Source organism: Neolamprologus multifasciatus, chromosome 20, assembly GCF_963576455.1.
Source record: "Neolamprologus multifasciatus chromosome 20, fNeoMul1.2, whole genome shotgun sequence".
Lineage (NCBI taxonomy): Eukaryota > Metazoa > Chordata > Actinopteri > Cichliformes > Cichlidae > Neolamprologus > Neolamprologus multifasciatus.
Genome location: NC_140458.1, coordinates 7,142,822 through 7,162,698, shown reverse-complemented (window position 1 = coordinate 7,162,698; position 19,877 = coordinate 7,142,822). Strand labels below are relative to the sequence as shown.

Genomic DNA, 19,877 nt, shown 5'->3' with positions numbered 1-19,877 from the left:
CTTCGCTGCAGAGTCAACAAATGCCAGCCTCCTGGCCTGCTCTCCATATGTGCCAATGTGCTTGAGTTTGGGGTGGGCCAATTTAGTGCAGTATTGTCCCATCAACCAAGATGGCCTCTCTCCTGGAACTATAATTCAACAACGCAGTGTTTACCAAACCTAGTCTTCAAGCAATTATGTGAATGTATCCAGGGGGCAGGCTTTCCCTACTGTTCAAACTATGGAGTGGAGTTGGTGTTTGCACTGCTGTGCTTTTCAACTCCCCAGAGTCCTCATTGATTCTGAATGGGAATTAAACACCAGGTAGCTGGATCTGAAATGACAAAGCACCACACAGACCGCCGACCACTTCACCAAGTCTGCATGGCACAAACTGAATACACCATCGAATCAAACTGTCACTGCATAATATTTAGTAGGGGGACGAAGGGGTCGAGTTACACGCAGCAGAAAAAGACAACAATTCAGACCAATGACACACACACACTATGTAGTCATAGCGATCCAAGCTGCCCTTCCCCCGCATGAAGTCAAGGAACACTTATGACAGTCTATACTGGGAGAAATTTCAGTACCAAAATTGTCAGTGGTAATGTCACGGTTAGTCTGATGTCATACCCCAGAAAGCCAAGTGACCTCCCTAGCTTACATATGCTTAAGAAAGACATCATGAAAAAAAAAAAACAGTCATCATTTGTTTCTTATTAAATATGAAGCTGTATCGATGTTTGGTTCGCACAATTCTTCACACTTTTACTGCTGCTTGTTCACAGTGGGATATAGGTACTCTTTTTTATTTATTTAATGGATAACTCTCACCCACTGAGTTTTTATTGACTTTGATTGTCTTGAGCTGTTGCGCATGAAGCTGACATTCCAGCACGAAGGAAGGAGGATCTCGTAGTAACACCAGTACGCGCGTGTGCTTAATTGAATCAAGAGACAGTTCGCCTGCTGGAGTTCAAAGGCATAATACCAGAAACAGATGCTGTTTGCGGTTACATATAATTCAATTATACTGGTGTTGTTGGCCTAACAGTCAGTCAAGGCTGTGGTAAAAGTGTAGAGGCCATCTCATGTTACCTTTCAGTGACAGAACACAACAGGTGATAATAGCCCTCTGGAGCTGACTTCTATAGATCGATGATATTGAACATACATAACTTATGATGACACTGAAGACACACGCGATACATGTTCTGCCGCTCCAAAGAAAAGCTCAGTGCTCAATAGCATGACATCACCGGATGTAAAATATATCTTAAAGTCATGAAAACTTGACTACAGCTTTTCAAACGTACCACTGCTCACACACCAAGTCCAGCATGTGAAAGATTTATGTCTGCTGACCTGTGCAACTATGTCCCATCATTCAAAAGGGATTTGGTTTAGATCAAATCAACACAGAGATGTCACAGATATTTCAATCGTGACAGCTCTGTTTATTGGAGGGCATAAAGGTGAGACACCAGACGGGATTTGCAAAGGGTGGGGGGCAGTCTATTCTCAGCCGCCCGGTAACGGTCATCCTCTATATGATTCACAGCGCAGACACAGAGGCAAGAAGACAAACAATATCTTAGGCTGCAATATCAGTAATTAATCAAACATATACATTCAACACTGTGTGGACTGTACACTCATTTGTTTGTTAGTTACCAAGCAAAAATATTTCAACTTCATATTTGTTCCATTCATTTGTTGTTTGCTCTCAATTGGACATAATGAGCAATACCAAGCCAGTTTTACATCCTAAAAACTGGATCGAGGAAATAAATGAACAAATGTTCAATAAAGATAACTGCTGGCTGCTGCCTTAAGTGAAAACAGACATAGGTAAGAAATTCTCAGTACCGCACATTTTTGTACCTGCAGTCGCTCTTGAATACACGGCAATGGTAATGTTGAGGTGAATGCATTTCCTTTTCCTTTTGAATAACATTACTGAAAACTTAAAGACTATCACCCTCAAGCGACCTGCATATTTTATTCTCAAGAACTCCAGGCTCTCCAGGACAGAATAAAACACTCAGCCAAAATGTGAGACACAAACTACCAACTACCACAGAATTATGTTATTTCCGTTTTTTAATCATTGTAAAACATTGCATATCTTAGTTATAACAGAAAGCCTAGGCCACGCAAAGTGGAGCCTCACAAAGTTTAAGAAGGTTTAGGAGTTGAGTACTCCAGGGAGACTATGAATAGCTTGTTTCTATGGACAAACTTAGCCCGGCTCGGAGCCTCCAGTTTGTCATATTACTTCTAAAAGCATCTTTACAGTTCATGCTGACTGGATTCAGTTATACAGCCCACCTGCATGTGAGCAACCCGTCGCCACACCATTTACCCACAATGAACCCTACTATCAACAGATGACCTTTTAATAGGATACAAAGACACTGCTTCTTAACCTTAACTTGATTTTGGGGAGTGGAATAAAATGTTTGTATATTTGAGTTATGTAAGCAACTGATACATAAAGTCGCCAGTGGGGAGTTTAAAAGTAAAATGAAAGCGTAAAGAGAAAGTTTGAGCTCACTTACAGTAAAAAGCTGCGATGTGAGTATGAAAGAGAGGATAAGTCCACAGATCGAAGTGGTCAGAGTGCCCATTTTCCACCGACCCAGCACAGGCTGTAAATGCTGGGGGAAAGGGGGGAATACGAGGGTCCTTCACGCCTCCTGGCCACTGGAACGGTGCACCTATTTCAGACTTTTCTTCTAGAAACCCGACTGCTCCTCTGCGTCCCACGCCCGGTGGGACTTCATTAACAGGTAAAACGGATCCCTTCTCGTGTTTTTCTCTCTTTTTCTTTTCAAAAAGATTACGCAAATAAAAAAAGATCGACACTATGGAGCTTCTTCTCCCTTGCACTCCGAAACTTGGGACTTGTGGTGGGTTGAATGCAGCCTTGCAAAGTCAATGGGAAGTCCTGTGCGGAGTGTGCGCTGCCGAAAAGTAAAAGGCGGAATGGAATTCGTGGAGTGCTCAAAGAGAGCACAACTAATACCACTGTGGGGAGACGTCGCCGAGAATAAAGTGTGTGGTGGTGGTGAAGGACGTTTTTAAGTCTTTACTCGAACAAAAGTAGCAAAGCACCACTGTTCCAATACTTTAGTATCCTGCAAGTAAAAATCCAAAAGTATTCCGGGTAATCTGTAAGAGTGCAGAAATTACTTTACTTTGCAAAAGAACGAATTCGGCACAGTGGCTCAGTGACAGGCTTTGTATATAGATACTGAAGTGGAATTTTGAATGGGTAATTGTAGGACTGATTTGATCAATTTTTGGAAAATTCAGTTAAAATGTAATTTAAAAAAATGAAATTCTAAAGTACATTAAAACTGTTTACTGACCATCTGATTCGTGTTTAAATGAGGACAAGTGTAACAGCGTAGTTAATTATTATTTTATTATAACACATATGAGTTACTTTTTGTTTATTTTTAAACAAATTATCCAGAAATAAGTAACAAGTTTCAGGAACAACACCTAACCTAAAGGGATCTGTTATTTGTCTTTACCTACTGGGTGACATGCTAGTGCTTCACTTTTCATGTCCTCGGGACACACATTTATATATATATATATATATATATATATATATATATATATATATATATATATATATATATATATATATATATATATATATATGTATATATATATATTTAGGAGTGGCATTCCTGTAACAAATTCCACTGGCAACAGTAACAGCAATGAAGAGTGCCCATCTGTTTGCAGTCAGGACTGGTTCAATTGGTTTGAAAATAAAAGTGTTGCTGCAGAGTTTATGAAAATATGTCGCTTCAGTTCATGGCAATATATTTGGGCTTTTGTTGCCCTCTACTGGAGCTCTAAAGTGCAGCACACCGACTTCCCAGTGCAGAGATACAAAAACCCCCTCAAAGAATCAAGTAGGAATAACAACCATTTAACTGCCTTGAGTTGCTGTGTGCTGTGCCACTGGAGTCACGTCCCAAATATAAGCTTGTTTGTCAGGACTGAAGTCAGTAGCTGTTTGAAGGACTGGATGTCTGCATCCAACCATTTAAAAGAGTGATACTTTATCACTCTGAGCTTTGAGAGGGCAGCTGTTGCCAATTAAAAGCTAAACCCTGAATAGGGACAGAGACGGCTGCTCCAGTTTGCTCATGAAAAAAGACTAAAAGTAGATGAACAAGATGGGCTCATCAAGTTTGGTTGGCATCTAGCGAATTTGACACCTCTGAGCTCCTATCCAGTCGAATCATTTACTGTACAAAAGCAGTCTTCTAAAAAATCAATTCTGTGTCTCATCTTGGAATATCAAAAAGATGTCAAAAGAAAACAAAACAAGGTGTGGAAGGGTAGATACACCAGAGACCTCACAGTAGAGCCAGCAGCACCTAATCACACGTTTGAGACACATGCAAGGAGGGATAAGGGATTTGAGTTGTTTTATGTTGTCAGAGGTCGCATACCAAAAGTGTTGGAAACACTGCTGAAAGTTATGATAAACTTCCAAACTTTTACTCAGTGAACTCTTTTATTATACTGTAATACCACCAACACCACCATTACATAAACTAAAGGCTACACCATAGAGGATAAATAACACCTAAACTGGTGCAGTTATTCCAAGAGCAGGAATTTGTACCAGTGCTCTATAGACCCCTCTAGCCTCTTGGATACAAGAGGGAGCTTATTTCTGGGTCTGACTGGTCTGACTATGAATGTTTATAAGAGGCATCTCACTGACCACAGTGGTGTGATTTAGGGACTACTCCCTTGCTTGCAGTCAGCAGAAAAGTTCTGGAAAAATCATGTGAAAAAGTTAAGTAAAAAATGTCTTAACCCATTATTATTGGCCTCAAAGTCAACTTAACTTTCAACAAACTGGATAGAATAGTTGTCTGTTTTGTGGCCGTGTTGGAAACGTCAACCGAGTCCTCTGTGAATTCCGAACATGTGTTGGTGTTCAATAAAGTTTACTACTGTTTCAGCAGCATGTTTATGAAGCATAATGCCAGGAGAATATATATACGTTGTATGTAATTTCATGCCTTTGAGAGTTTTATTTTGTAGTTGGAGAAGTAAATAAACAATGGATATAAAACTATTCAGAAGTTAAGATCAAGTCTCTCTTTTTTTGTGTCCGACTTAGCAGTGTTGTTTGTTACTATGTATTGTGATATTACTGTAACTGTGAAGCTGGACTGTTCAGCTGCAGAAAGCAGCTGCCAAAAACCAACAGACCAGCCAGAAAAAATGAAATGATTCTTCTCTCAGCAAGGGTCAACGCCCCTTGGAGCCTGATGCAAATGAAGTTATGCTGAAAGAAGTTGGAGCACACACAGGGGGCTCGTCCCAATCTTTTTCATTTCATCATAATATGTATGTCATATCTTTCCCTGCCCTCTGCTTCGATTGCACCAGATAAGTCCCATGCAGCGTTTTGTTAAAAAATGCTGTTGGTATATTAGAAAGATGGGAAATGAGAGTAACTCCAGAGTCACTTTGCAGGTTAAAGTTGATTATCCGCATGTAAAAAGCTACATGTCACAAAGACATCAAGACTTTATATAGTAAATATTTTGCTAAAAGAACTCAAGTTCATTTTAAAAATGACAAAATATTAAAAGAAGTAAACAAGCAATAAGTAAAAATATATATTGCAACTCTGATAATCCTACAAAATTACAGTCGATAGATAGATAGATAGATAGATAGATAGATAGATAGATAGATAGATAGATAGATAGGTATTTTTATATTGTCTGTTTTACCCTTTTATTATTTGTTATTTTATGTGCAGCACTTTGTGATTCTGTCTAGAAAGGTGCTATACAAATAAAATTGCATATATATATGAAATTATACAGTTTGGCTGATTTTATAGGCACTGTGTCCGTCATTTTTGTCAACAAAATGTGGCCAATAATGTGTTGGCAGACTGAGATTAAAGTTAGCAGTGCTTGAAGAATAACCCATAATCACAACCCATCCAGAGAGGTTGGAGAAAATTATAAACCCATGCAAGCATGGGGGACACAACTACACACAGAAACACCCGGGAGACTGATGAGACAGCAGTATTAATCCCTGTGACACTATGCTGCCCTTCAAGAAAGGGAAAAGATAGGAAATGAAGACGGGTAAAAGAAGAGGTAAAAGAAGGTTGGTTGAAAAAAAATATTGTATTTTTTTTTTTGAGTTATATAAAGGTGTCCAAGGCCTACATTTCAGTACAATGCTTCCCTCTTATAATAGCTGTTGTTATATAATGCTAATAAAATACAGTACTGTGCAAGCCTTGAGTCATCCCTCCTTCCTTCATATTTTGCATCTAAGCCAGACTTTGACATTTTTAAAGTGGTCATTTGCAATAGTTACAATAGACTTCGTGAAGGTCACCTTCTGTTCAAGGAACTAGATAAGGATGATTTGAGCGTTGTGGCATTTTAAGCCATCCTTCTTGCAGCAGTCATCAGAAGATGTGCACACTGGTGATAAAATGATGGACATGGTCAGCAACAATAGTCAGGTATGCTGGGCCATTTAAACAATGCTCAATTGGCACTACAGGGCCCAAAGTGTGCCAGGATGATATTTGTGTTAACACCTGGAGAACACACATTTCAAGCATTAGAAAAAACATGAATTAGTAACCAATTTTTATATCATGAATTTTGAAACCATAGACATGTAATATTTTTCTGAAAGGTTGAAATAAAAGCCTTTTAAGAAATGAAATGCTCCTGTCCAGTATATACTGAGTTTGTACAACAGCATAAACAATGCAAGAGTGCCAGGCACTATGACTGGATTGTGATATCAGAAGGAAGAAACTTGTTTTCTGTAGTTAAGGTAAATAAAGACACTTCAAAAATAATATTTCCTTACGTATTTACTAAAAGCAGCAGTTAGTTTAAATCACTGACCGGTTTGTCTTTCTTGCCTTAAATGCACATTGGTGAATACTGAATTTCACATTTCTGTACAACCAAACGGCACTAAGTTGTCATGGTCTTAAAACTCATCTGCAGCACTGCGCTGTTGAATGAGTGCAGGATTTCCTAATGAAGCCAATACTTACAGAATCAAAACTTGTGTCCACTGCGGCATACTCATCATTTTGTTCGCAATTTATAAGACAGTAATTACCCTCAGACATTTTAGTGTCATTCAAGAGTGAAAAGCATGATTGTGCCAAAATTTGATTGTCCGAGTTTTTCCAAAACTACACATTTTATTCTCTTCTATGCTATCAATAGTACTTAATTTTTGGGAGAACACATAACATTTCAAAGAGGAGGTTGGCCCCAGTCAATGCAGTGTTTCCTGTTGACAGAATGAAAGAAAAAAAAAGGAAATGAATAAGAGGCCAAGAGGGAAAAAATACATTAGAAAGAAAATTGAAATTTCAAAACAATTTAAATGTTAAAAAAGCACCTGTGGTGTCGTAGGGTGGTGACACCTCCACTAGATCACATCCAACAAGGTTCAGACCACGGCATCCCCGAATAATCTCAACTCCCTAAATCCAGTCGTGACAATTGATTGAAAAAATGAATTAATAATGCAGCAGAAAAGACAACATTTCCTTGCCTGGTGTATGTAGTATTTTATATATAGCTAGTAACTAGTATAGTAAACTTTGAGGTGTCTTTAGCACTTTGATTACCTGTATGGGAGTGAGCCCTGCTATCTCAGGTGTGCCTGTTCCAGGAGCAAAGCCAGGGTCAAGAGCATCAATGTCAAAACTGAGGTATACTGGACCTTTGCCCATCTGATTCCTGACCTCATCCATTAAAGGCGCAAGCGATTTGAACCAACACTCTTCCACTTGCACAACACGGAAGCCCTAGGCGAAGTAGAAAAAAAACATAGTAGCCTTGTTATGAGAAAATTATTTTGAGACATATGGCATCTCCGAGTCAGTGCCATAAAATGCCCTTGTTCTAGATGAATGCATTTGCATCTTGTTGTCAAAAAAACAAGCACAAAAAAGATATAAAATATACCAATTATTAGCATAGATTCTTGCAGCTTTATATTAATCCAGTTATACAGCATTTACTCCCCAGACAAAAAGCCAAAACCATTATGTTGAATTTATCTGAGGCATTTCCCTATGGGGAACAAGTAGGTAAAGGTTTATTTATACAACGCCAAAAAATATGCTAAACATAAGCATGCTTTACACACATGAAACCTAGCAGAGTACCTGTGCCCGACTCCATTCATATGAGTCGGGAGAATAGCCTGGACCCCGAAGGCCAATCTGGACCACTCTCTTGCAGTCCAGTAATCCTTCCTCCACACATCGTCTGAATGGAGTCCCGTGGCCTATTTTCTCCCCCAATATCACATCACTGGTGTCAGCATGAGCATCCACATGGATCAAACCCACTGGGCCATGCCTAACAAATTATCAAAGGAACAAGGGCATGGGGTATAAAATGGTTAAAGAGGAAGTTCATGTTCATCAGTGGCAGCTACATATATATTAACTGAGCACTCTTCCTGCATTCTCAGAAAACCCAATTCACACAAAACAGTATTCTTTAATTTGATTGCATTCTCAGATTGTAAAGTCAGCGAATACAAGAATGCATAACTCAAGCGACGCCTGAATCGTGCATTTTTGGATTTGTAGGCTGTACAGTTTTGGAAGTTTGAGGGAAAAATGCTTAATAGCCGTGTTAAGTCACACAGTTCAACACAGATCAAAACAATGTTTATTGTATCCTAAAGTGTGTAAAAACGTAGTACTGTATCAGCAGTCTCAACTTCAAATAATTTGCATCACATATAGTTCCTAGGAATAAAGCACACTTACTTCTCAGCAACGGCTTGCAGGATTGGGTAAGCAATAGTGTGATCGCCACCTGCAGACAAAACTTCCTTAAAATCCAACCTTTGATCAAATCTTCTCTTTGGTTTATAGAGCTATATAAATGGCTAATAATTGAACATGTATTACAACACTGTGCTTTGTTGAATATTTACTGAGCTATCCTTGACTATCTGTGCAACTGTTTGAATAACAACCATGTGAGCAAGGGCACTTTTAGAGCGTTTTCATCTCTAGAGATCAGTTTTCTTCTCACCCATAGTTAGCGGGATGCAGCCAGTGGCCAGGATCTTTCTGTAGGCCTCCCTGATGCGTTTGCAAGTGTCTTTCAGGTCAAACACATTAACGTTCACATCCCCAATATCAGCAACCACGAGGGACTCATAAGGTGCTGCCCTGGTGCCACTGTTGCAAGCCCTCAGCATGGCCGACTCAACTCTGATCTGTCGTGGGCCAAACCTGTGAACCAGAATGACAGCTATGATTGTTCAAGCACAATGGCTTCTGCTTGGATTTTGCTTTTTTTTTTTTTATTGTGACAATTTTTAACCTTGATGGCATGAAAATAGTGCTTACTTTACACAGTAAGGTATTGGGTGGTCAAAATGAATTTGGACGTTTCAGCTTTTGTACATTTTGTACCCTGCAGCTGATGATTTCTGTTGCCTATATATGTCTCAATTGTGTACAAGATGGTCTGTGAAGTTTTGCACAACATAAGGATAAGATCAATTTAGTCACTTTAATTACTAAAGTGAAACTTAAATCTATCTTTAAACGCCTGAAAACAGCAGCTTTGTTATGCATGCATCCAATGAGAGCCCATACGTTTAAATATTAGCTGCAGAGAAAAACACTACCTTGCGCCAGGTCGGTTCGAGGTCCCGGTATCAATTGGGACGCCAACAAACGCTGCATCAAGCCCTTCTGCGGTGTCCTGGTAAGGTAATTTGGCCATGGTGGGGATCCCGGCCACCCTGGCAACAAACTCGGCGCTCGGTGGTACATTGTAGCGTTTCCCTGAGCACTGTCTGTTCGGATTTATGCAAAGGCCTCGTCTGTCGCTGCAAAGAGCCAAAGTCTGTCGTGGCTGCAAGGCGAAAAAGTCCGCTGCTGCAGCGGTAATGATACGACTTAAATGCAAGTTTATCCGAAGCAAAGACATGCCTGCTAACTTGAGCGTAAAGTTGTGTCAGCAGGCCTTTAAAGGACTTCTGCTACTTTAGTGCTTTGTTGTATGCTCGTAATATTTTGTTTTGCGTCGAGCAGCGTAATGAAAAAGTATAGTTCAACAGTATTTATTTAACTTATTAATTTGCACTGTACACACTGTGATATTGGATGCACAAATTGATTCTTATTATACAGGTTAAGCAATGCACATCTTTATTAGGCGACTGATTAATTCATTACTTTTCTTACAGGTCTTATAAGTCACAGCATGATTCGGAGCCCTGAAGGCAGCACGAGTCTGCAATTGAGTAATCGAGGGAGTAACCAGCTGTGACCGTCTATCAGGAAGAGAAGGACCAGCGTTATGAATGATTGATAAACAAAACTATGAAGAATACATATAAAGTAGTTATAATACTCTCGATCGACAGTTCTATGATTTTTGCCAATGACTTCATTAAAGTAGAATGTAGAAGAAAATATATAGGGAAAAATGCAATATTACAGCTGTGATAAGATTGAAATTTAACAGGAAGCCAAATTTGTCATTTCAAAGTTACTTTTGCTCCTGGACACTGGCTTTCTACGTCAGCCAAGCCATTTGTTCAATGTAAACGACCACATAAGTGGAGTTCAACGGCTGAAATATTTGTCATTTTCCTGAATTAAGCCTTTTTTATTTTATTCTCTCGGATCTCCAAACAATATAGCTTTCATTGTGATGCCGTGGCTTTACTCAATATATCAGGTTTCTGGCTAATTGCATTGATTTACACAAGCAAAGCGAATACCTTTTTTTTTTTTTAAAATTTATTAGAAAAAGGACATCCGAGGGTCTTGCCTTCTACCAGATTTTATGAAATTCTGCTCTCTTTTTGCACAGTCCTGTATTATATTGTCCTGCATAATCCTACCGACTCACGCCTTAGCGGAGGAGGAATTAGCTCCCGAAAGCCTCTTATCGCACATTGGAGGTTCTGAATGGGAACAATTACTGCGCCAGGCGGAGAAGGGTTTTCAGTTTGTGCACTTCACCTGTCCTCCTGAAGAGGCAGAGCGAAGATCGTCATCACAACAGCCTCAGACACCGAGCACCTCAGTCGCAGACACTCCTCTGGCTTGTCTCATTACATTGCATAATACCGACAAGCAATCATGGTAAGCGAGACTTTAATTTTTAACATTTGACTTGCTTATTTGTTACTGTTTAAGTCTAACAGGTGTGGAAATTAAACTAGGTCGTTTTTTCAGATCTGTTTCTTTCCAAATTACTGCAACCGTGCTTGTTGCCATGCAGTATTCCGCAGCTTACTGTGATCATACATCGGTTTAATTGCGAATAGAAATAGTGTGAGATGTCGTCAGTTCGTTAAGTTCGTACTTAAATGATGAATTGCGTTCATATGGAAGAGCCCGATCCTTATCCTACACAATTCCTGTAAATCATCTTAGTCTTGACCACTAGACTTGTCCACTTGCCTTCCATTGGCTCCCTTATCAATTTCTGAACACGATCTCCAGCCATTTAACACAACGTGTATGTAAATGGATGTTACATAAATGCAGTGTCCTCTTTTCTACAAATAATTATGTCAGTGACATAATACACCATATTGTGTTTGTGTGTTATATAAAACTAAGCCATCCCTAATATCATATATGCTTAAAAATATACTATAAAATCAAATACAGCACAAATTGTGTTACATATAACCCCAGTGGATGATCTGAATGTCTTTTTAAAGAGCCAGCACACTGCAACATGTCTGACCTAGATAATCCTCTCTGTCTACAGTAATCCTGCAGTAGGCAGTTTTATGTCGCAGCACAAAATGCATGGGCTTCTGTAAAATAAATGGCAGACTGAGACTCAATCCAAATGTTATTATAGAATATAGAAAATGTATTATTAACAGCTTCTTGTGCAAGGTAGGGAAAATGTAATTTAAGCAGTTGTGTTAAAGGCAATTTAAAATACAGTGATTGTTTCATTTGTGAGCCCGATTAATGTGTTTTATCCCTCCTTTTTTTAATTAGCAAAAACTGTTCTGAAAACTGGTTATCTTCAGCAAGTGGAAGACTCGTCTTTGTTTTTAATCCAAATCTTTTTTTTCCCCTTACACTAGCGTGAGTGTATTTCCATCCACGTTGGTCAAGCTGGTGTCCAAATTGGCAATGCCTGCTGGGAGCTTTACTGCCTGGAACATGGGATCCAGCCAGACGGTCAGATGCCCAGTGACAAAGCAATTGGTGGTGGAGACGATTCTTTCAACACCTTCTTTAGTGAGACTGGAGCTGGAAAGCACGTCCCCAGAGCTGTTTTTGTCGACTTAGAGCCCACTGTCATTGGTAAACTTCTAGAAATAAACTTATTGCTGTTGCCTCTTTAATTTGTTAAAAACCCTTACATAATTTTTTAATGGTGGTTTTTTGTAGATGAGGTGCGCACTGGGACCTACCGCCAGTTGTTCCACCCTGAGCAGCTGATCACTGGCAAGGAGGATGCTGCTAACAACTACGCCCGTGGACACTACACCATTGGCAAAGAAATCATTGACTTGGTTCTGGACAGGATTCGTAAACTGGTGGGTAAATCAGAGCAGAAGAAGCCTGGATAAATGACCTAACTGATGGGTATATCTCTTATCTGGTTGCTGTCTCTCCCTCTCTCTCCTCAGGCTGATCAGTGCACTGGTCTTCAGGGCTTCCTGGTGTTCCACAGCTTCGGCGGTGGCACCGGCTCTGGTTTCACCTCCCTGCTGATGGAGCGTCTGTCTGTCGACTACGGCAAGAAGTCCAAGCTGGAGTTCTCCATCTACCCAGCTCCCCAGGTGTCTACTGCTGTGGTGGAGCCCTACAACTCCATCCTGACCACCCACACCACCCTAGAGCACTCTGACTGTGCATTCATGGTAGATAACGAGGCCATCTATGATATCTGTCGTAGGAACCTCGATATCGAGCGTCCTACTTACACCAACCTGAACAGGCTGATCAGTCAGATTGTGTCCTCCATCACTGCTTCTCTCCGCTTTGATGGTGCCCTCAATGTTGATCTGACAGAGTTCCAGACCAACTTGGTGCCATACCCCCGTATCCACTTCCCCCTGGCCACCTATGCTCCAGTCATCTCTGCAGAGAAGGCTTACCACGAGCAGCTCTCGGTGGCTGAGATCACAAACGCCTGCTTTGAGCCAGCCAATCAGATGGTGAAATGTGACCCTCGCCACGGCAAGTACATGGCCTGTTGCCTTTTGTACCGTGGTGATGTGGTACCCAAAGATGTCAACGCTGCCATTGCCACCATCAAAACTAAGCGCTCCATCCAGTTTGTGGACTGGTGCCCCACTGGTTTCAAGGTTGGCATCAACTACCAGCCCCCCACTGTGGTTCCTGGTGGAGATCTGGCCAAGGTCCAGAGGGCTGTGTGCATGCTGAGCAACACCACTGCTATTGCAGAGGCCTGGGCTCGGCTCGACCACAAGTTCGATCTGATGTACGCTAAGCGTGCCTTTGTTCACTGGTACGTGGGTGAGGGTATGGAGGAGGGAGAGTTCTCCGAGGCCAGAGAGGACATGGCAGCTCTGGAGAAGGATTATGAGGAGGTGGGAGTTGATTCTATTGAGGGTGAAGGAGAAGAGGAAGGAGAGGAGTACTGAAAGGATCACGAGGGATTATACAGGAAACTTCAGTGTGTTCCTAAATACATTCCAGTCTATTTATTACCTGTTTGACTTTGTTCAGAGTATAAATTATTAAAATGCTAATATGGCTCTGTCTTAAATAAAATTTCTGAAAAATGAAGTCTTGTATCAAACTTTTTTTTGCATAACAACACCTTTAAGTTGTGAGGGATTTTTAGAGAAACAATTTTAGTTTGTCCAAGATCACATGGAAAAATCCACGTGATATCTGCTTTGGAACTCCAAGAAAAAGACATTTAAGATCAGGCCGCAACTTGTTATTTCACAAACAGTGCTAATAATATTCATCATCAAAATTTAAAAAAAAAATGTATGGATATTACTATATCACCAATACGAGTTATTTATTTTGAAAATATCTAAAGACAAAGGAAAGAACTTGAACAACCACTTCAGGGCTCTTTAACACTTTTATTCTGAAACACTGCAAAAAAATCGACATATATCTAAAATCCATCTTATAATCTTTTGTAGGAAGCCATATACATGCATCCCTTTCATTCTTTTTGACAGTAGATTATCCTAATATGAAGGATTAAGTCCCAATATTTCAATTATTATGAAATCTGTATATTATATTAGCTGAAAACCACAGCTCTGAACAGGTGCAAAACATGAGCATAAAGTGCAAACAGCAACAATGTGGAACAAAGTCAGATCAGATTACTCATGCATGACACATCAGGATCAATGTGATTCATATGTTCTAGCATTTAGGACAGGTCTATGTTCCTTAGCTGTGAAATATCAGTGTACAACTGACTGCAACACACGGCAACCAGATCTTCAAGGGGCAACTTTATGGATTGTGTCCTACTTGTGAACCTTTCACTTGGTCTTACCCTACACAGTAGAGTCTAACTTTATCTGTATTGACCTCCACATTTACTGGTACAAAAATTTTTCATAGTTGCAAAAATAACTGCATGAATGTGAGTTTTTGTTTGGTTTTTTCCCCACAGGCTGATTTGAAAAAGTGTATCATAATTTGGAAAACAAAATATCCACTCACATAATAGAATTTCTTGCTGCAAAGCAACTCAAATGTTGGGAAAAATTAAACACAATCACTCCCCAGCAGCTGTCTCAGTAATCCACAATGCATTGCATGTGTAAGACAAACTGCATTTTTGTATGATGGGTACCAATAACACTTGAATGTTTGAAGTGCTTGAATTCCTGCTGACACAGTGATGATGGCAAGTGAAACATATTCACAAGTATGTGAGAAATGCAGATAAGTAAAATTAGCAGCATTAGAGGACACAGGTTTGAGGGTCGGGTTCTTGAAAAGGGAGAATTACACCACTTGGCAATTCATGATAAATAATCAAACAATACCCACAGCCATTAGATGTTACAGCTAAAACAATAAATACCACACATACAGAAGTCTGAGTATTGAAAGCAATTTTAAGCCCCAGTTTATCCATATCAGTGACTCTCAGCTACATGTTTGAGTTAATCTAGACAGACAGCACGCAGGCCTGGCTCTGCTCTCGCCCATAGAGGAGGAAGCCTACAGCAGTGCGCAGGTCCTCCAGCTCTAAGTTAGCCAGGAAACTCCTCTGAAGCTCCGCCTCCACTTTGTTCCCACTGGGCCCCTGACAGCCCTTAAGGAGAACCACAGCAGACTGGCAGAGCAACCAATCAACCAGCTTCCTCATGCCCACACTGTCCTGGTTAGCCAGAGCCTTCCGACCCCAGAGGCTCAGATGTAGCATGTTAGCTGCCACACGGGCAGTGGGGCGCTGCAGAGTATGAAGAACATGTTTCAGTAGTGGAATAGTAGAGATGCCCTCTCAGGTAAATCTACAGAAAATGTTAACTTCACAATTCCCCTTAGTGTTGAGAGAATTGTGACTTTTTTTTAGTTCAATGTTTCGGGTTAATAAATGAAACTATATTGTTTTAGCTCTCTTTTACTGAAAACTTAAATATTAAACTAAACACAGCCACTTCTTTACCTTGTTTGGGTTCCTCCTGAGAAGTAAGCGTATCACGAACTGCACATCAGCTGGAACACTGGAGGGTAGAGGAGGAAGCTGCTTCTCCTGGTAATTCCTGCTCTCCAGTCCCACTGCTCGATAGAATGGATTTTGCTGTCCAAATATCTCGTAGGAAATGGTGCCCACGGCCCAGGCATCTGCCTTGCTGTAGTCAAGCACCACACCACATCCTGGAACTGCAGTGGCCACCTGATGGCAGAATAATTATGAGAAATTAAAGTGATTAAATATCTGGTTAACTGCAAATGATCTATTTATATGAATTCTTATTTATCTTAATGATTCATTTCAAAACACAAAGACACAATTAGGTTACTTGAATGGTATCCAAGTGTCACCTCTGGTTATAACCAGAGTGGAGGCAAAAGTCACAAAATTCAGTTTTAATAGTCACCAATAAGAGACGGCGCAGCAACTGTGGCTACTCAGTTACATTAAAGACATTTTTAAGCCTACCTCCGGAGCCATAAGTGAAGCATTCCCTCCTTTGCTGACCCAAATGCTGTTGAAGGGCAGCTGCAGACTAGAATCGCTCTGGGCCAGACAGCATCCAAAGTCAGAAATCACTAAACGGGGGCAACCATCTGCATAAAGGAGAAATCAATATAACACCGGTGACCCAAACAGACCTCAAGTTGGCATAGTTTACATTTGGCTTTAAACTGTTCTGTTATTGACAGAATTTTGTTTGGACCTGAGTCGAATTCCAACAGCACGTTGTCTGATTTTAGATCCCTGTGAGCGACACCCTCTCTGCACAAATGGTCAATCCCCTCAAGGAGCTGCAGCACCATCAGAGTGCCCTGCCTGCGGCTTGGTGTGGACATTTCCAGGTACTGCCTCAGTGTGCATGGATAGCTATGACACAAAAAATCTGTGAAGTTACTGAATAAAAATGACCTGACAAGTACACTATAAAAAAAACCCCAACAAAATAATGAAAATCTCTAAAAACAAAGACAGTGACTTTTTTTTTTTTTTTTTTACAATGTTTCTAGCACACATACTGGGTTGGACTGAGGTAGGTAGGAAGGTAGGTCTTACTTCTTCATGACCAGGAAAAGAGTGCGATTGTTGCCCAGGCCTGCAGGGTTAAGCCTGGGTGGCAAAACATCTGGATATTCCTCCTGAGCACCTGGTAGCAATGGAACATCTGCAGTAAAAGCCCGGTACACTCGGATTACATTAGGGTGTGTTGACACTCTTTTGGGGAGGACTCCGAAATGTCTGCATGTAGAGAAATCACAGCCATTCATTAGTACGTTTCCTATCCTTAGGTCACCACTCTGAGGCAGGAATAAAAAGAACTGAGGTTATAATACTTACCCATCCAGAGTAATTTCTTCTATTTCCTGCTTTAAGGCATGAGGACCTGCAGGGACCAGCTCCTGAGACATAGACTTTAAGATGGCCTCACTTGATGACCCAGCCTGCAAACAAATAGCAAAATACCCATCGGTACTGATGTGTGGCTCTTTTTCGTTTGTTTTCATACAGAGGATTAAAACCTAAAACAGATGTGAAATCATCATCAAACCATTAGTATACTACCCACCCCAAAGTTCCACATCATCTTAATAGCAAAAGGGAAGTTCCTTAGTGAGCAGCATGTCAGAGATCGAGGTGCCTCAGTTTCCACTTCACCTTCTTTTATCTGCACCAGGGAGCATTTTCTGGCACTTTGCTTTGGAGGAGCAAACTGAGCTGCAGCCTCATACACAGCTGCATTGGAGCCTTTCCCAATCTGGTTCCCTAGAATGTAATCCTCCAGTTTATATCCAGAGGTGAATGGCTTAAGTGGACTCTGGAATTTCTTCTTTCTAAAAACAGCCTGCAGGGGAAAGCAATAATAATAATAATAATAATAATAATAAGCTACACAAAGATATGTTCATATCAATCACGTGCTATAAACAAATTTAGTCAAGAAAAAAAAGGAAAAACAATCAACAGACTGTATACAACAACTTTTTAAATCCCCCAAATGTACCTACACTTGTTATAGATGCGGCTAGAGACATATTAAAATAATAAAAAGTAAATTAATGCAAGATTGCAACCAAGTTATCCATTCAGGCCTCAGTGCAAACAGCATGACAAATTAAAGAACGTACACAAATCTTGTGTCTATGCATTACCCTATCAACAAAACATTCATCAATGTAAAAACAATATGCAGAATTGGTGAAGATACAAATAAACAAACTTTCAGTAAAAAAAAAAAAAACAATCCGGCAAATAACCATGGAAATAAAGACTAAAAGAAAAACGGCTACTAACAAACCAGTTTGTCAGAAGCTACTACACTTAACGACTTAAATGTCGCTTAAGTACCCTACTGTGACCTACTTTTAGATACCATACCTGGATCTCCTGGCATGTTGAAGCACTCTTTCTGTCATCCTCCAGCTGTTGTTCGATAAGCCCCACACCGAGACCGAAAGCCAAAAATACAGCTCTGTTACGCGGGGACCCGCCAGCAAACCTCCTGAAGCCGGCGGACTGAAGCTGAGCTGCCAGGCCTTTCAGAGAAGTGCGGTAATAGCGGTACCGAGACGGCAGGAAAGCCTGAGGCTGAGCGGTGCGGACCGACGGGCCTGCACGGAAACGGTCAGCTCGGAGCTTTGCTGCGAGTCGGCCACCGGATTTCAGGAGACCGAGCTGAAAGACCGACCGGCCCAACTCGAGTCCCCGGCTAATAGCGTGTTTCACAGACATAATTTACCCGGACAGGTAACTTAAGCTGCTACCACGGAGTTTTACTTCTGCCTAGCGCTCTCCACCTAGCTCTCGAAAGGACAGCGTTATGTAAACAAAACAATAACTGCTGCTGCTGAGCATGCGCAAACCTTTAGACCGTCTTCTTTTCGTTTACCGGAGGGTGGCGTTTAGCGATCAGGGGACGTATCAGGGTATAAGCACAAATACATTTATTAATCATGTCACAACAACAGGATCACCAGAGGTTCAATTTATGCGGGGCTGCCGAGCACATTTGTCTCTACTCTAGTCTAGTCTTCTGGATCTAGTTTACAAACGTCAACACGCAAACTGTATATTTAAAAAAAAAAAAAAAAAGTATAACAACCCAGTCCCCAATGGCATTTAAAAGGTTGTTTACAGCCTGACACAAAAATGTTTGAATAGTTTCTCCCTCCTTAACTACTCAAGGTGATGTAGATTTTTTTTCTTTTCTTTTCTGTTTGTTTCTATTCTTTTTTTTTCTTTTAAAAAGTCATCCAACTACCCATGTGGATACTTATTTTATTAGAAAACTGACAAAAATTATGGCTTGCCTATGTGGTACAGACCACCCAAGAATCTATTACTTTGCACTAATTAGTGAATATCTGTATCTGTGCATTACAACTGTACAGTTTATAAATGAATCCTGCTAATTAGGTTTGCTGTTGTAAGTGTTTCAGTTCATAGTTTTGTTGTATGTTGGATACATCATGTTAATTTAGTGAATTCTGGTCTCACTAGAGTCAAAAGGAGGGTGAAGCTTTACCATGTCACTGACATGTTGGCCAGTGAGTGTGCAGTGTCCCTCAGTTTCACAGTCCTGATATAAACTGGCAAAAATGCTCAGCCTGAAACTTCACAACCTGACTTCTCTAAACATCAAGGTGGCTATATCCATCTTTTATTTAAAATGTATGTTGTCTTGATGCATGCTCAATCATCCAGGTAAGTAAATCTCCAAAAGTTGATTCTGTTCATCACTTGGATGAGTGACGAAATGTTTCTCCCACGCTACGTCCAGATGAACAGAATCAACTTTTGGAGATAAAATGTATGATCTCACAAGAAATGTGTGGCTCAAATAAGAGATATTTTAATCATTAATTCATCACTACTAAAATTAAATCAAATTTAGCTTCCATTAATGCTTATAGAAAAATTGGACAAATGGTAGCATTTGCTTGATCACATGATCAATGCCAAACCTGTAGCATGTATAGTTTATCTCTGAAGTTCCATTGGGTAGGATCCAGTCACCTTACTGTAAACAAAAAAAAAAAAAGCAGAGAGAATGCCCCTGACAGGGGTGTGCCTTCTTTTCTTCAGCAATACGTTTTGTTTTCTTCCAAAGTATGAATAAAAAAATAACCATATAATATTACAAGTTCAAATGACCACCTAAAT

At 40.3% G+C, this 19,877-nt stretch overlaps 4 protein-coding genes across 21 annotated transcripts in view; 1 reads left to right on the top strand and 3 right to left on the bottom strand.

Annotated features, from left to right (window-relative positions):
* hspg2 (heparan sulfate proteoglycan 2) overlaps positions 1–3,054 on the bottom strand; it is a 105,406-nt gene extending 102,352 nt beyond the window's left edge. For 10 of the 18 annotated variants that reach the window (XM_085145339.1, XM_085145341.1, XM_085145337.1 and 7 more), the window contains exon 1: positions 2,547–3,053. In XM_085145339.1, coding sequence (XP_085001465.1) covers positions 2,547–2,615 — 69 coding nt within the window. In that variant the 5' untranslated portion in view covers positions 2,616–3,053. Of the gene's footprint in view, positions 1–2,546 lie in introns of all 18 variants that reach the window. The other 8 variants (XM_085145335.1, XM_085145336.1, XM_085145348.1 and 5 more) reach the window with 3 other exon arrangements.
* Positions 3,055–6,879: 3,825 nt separating this feature from the next.
* On the bottom strand, positions 6,880–10,056 carry agmat (agmatinase (putative)). The gene is made up of 7 exons (XM_085145811.1): positions 9,703–10,056; positions 9,099–9,301; positions 8,828–8,876; positions 8,213–8,408; positions 7,670–7,849; positions 7,438–7,522; positions 6,880–7,326 (listed from the first exon to the last, which is right to left on the bottom strand). The coding sequence occupies exons 1-7, from the start codon at positions 10,005–10,007 to the stop codon at positions 7,253–7,255; spliced, it is 1,092 nt and encodes a 363-aa protein (XP_085001937.1). The 5' UTR covers positions 10,008–10,056; the 3' UTR covers positions 6,880–7,252.
* A 981-nt stretch (positions 10,057–11,037) lies between these two features.
* Positions 11,038–13,819, top strand: LOC146494280 (tubulin alpha-1B chain). The gene is made up of 4 exons (XM_085145810.1): positions 11,038–11,173; positions 12,142–12,364; positions 12,452–12,600; positions 12,694–13,819. Exons 1-4 carry the CDS (start codon positions 11,171–11,173, stop codon positions 13,672–13,674), a joined length of 1,356 nt encoding a protein of 451 aa, XP_085001936.1. The 5' UTR covers positions 11,038–11,170; the 3' UTR covers positions 13,675–13,819.
* Positions 13,820–14,110: 291 nt separating this feature from the next.
* Positions 14,111–18,753, bottom strand: pink1 (PTEN induced kinase 1). Its single transcript, XM_085145809.1, has 8 exons — positions 18,093–18,753; positions 17,284–17,559; positions 17,055–17,158; positions 16,773–16,955; positions 16,423–16,586; positions 16,185–16,312; positions 15,687–15,917; positions 14,111–15,470 (listed from the first exon to the last, which is right to left on the bottom strand). The coding sequence occupies exons 1-8, from the start codon at positions 18,444–18,446 to the stop codon at positions 15,186–15,188; spliced, it is 1,725 nt and encodes a 574-aa protein (XP_085001935.1). The 5' UTR covers positions 18,447–18,753; the 3' UTR covers positions 14,111–15,185.
* Positions 18,754–19,877: the final 1,124 nt, after the last annotated feature.

Bases quoted from the DNA above. Each gene is read 5' to 3' on its own strand.
- pink1 (XM_085145809.1), bottom strand. From the start codon at position 18,446: ATGTCTGTGAAACACGCTATTAGCCGGGGACTCGAGTTGGGCCGGTCG. The intron at 17,560-18,092 runs GTATGGTATCTA...TTTCCCCTGCAG, and splicing joins CAACATGCCAGGAGATCCAG to GCTGTTTTTAGAAAGAAGAA. The intron at 16,956-17,054 runs GTAAGTATTATA...CTCTACATGCAG, and splicing joins GAAGAAATTACTCTGGATGG to ACATTTCGGAGTCCTCCCCA.
- agmat (XM_085145811.1), bottom strand. From the start codon at position 10,007: ATGTCTTTGCTTCGGATAAACTTGCATTTAAGTCGTATCATTACCGCT. The intron at 7,523-7,669 runs GTAATCAAAGTG...GACTGGATTTAG, and splicing joins CAGGGCTCACTCCCATACAG to GGAGTTGAGATTATTCGGGG. The intron at 7,327-7,437 runs GTGCTTTTTTAA...TTCTGTCAACAG, and splicing joins ACCACCCTACGACACCACAG to GAAACACTGCATTGACTGGG.
- LOC146494280 (XM_085145810.1), top strand. The intron at 12,365-12,451 runs GTAAACTTCTAG...GGTTTTTTGTAG, and splicing joins CTTAGAGCCCACTGTCATTG to ATGAGGTGCGCACTGGGACC. The intron at 12,601-12,693 runs GTGGGTAAATCA...CTCTCTCCTCAG, and splicing joins TGGACAGGATTCGTAAACTG to GCTGATCAGTGCACTGGTCT.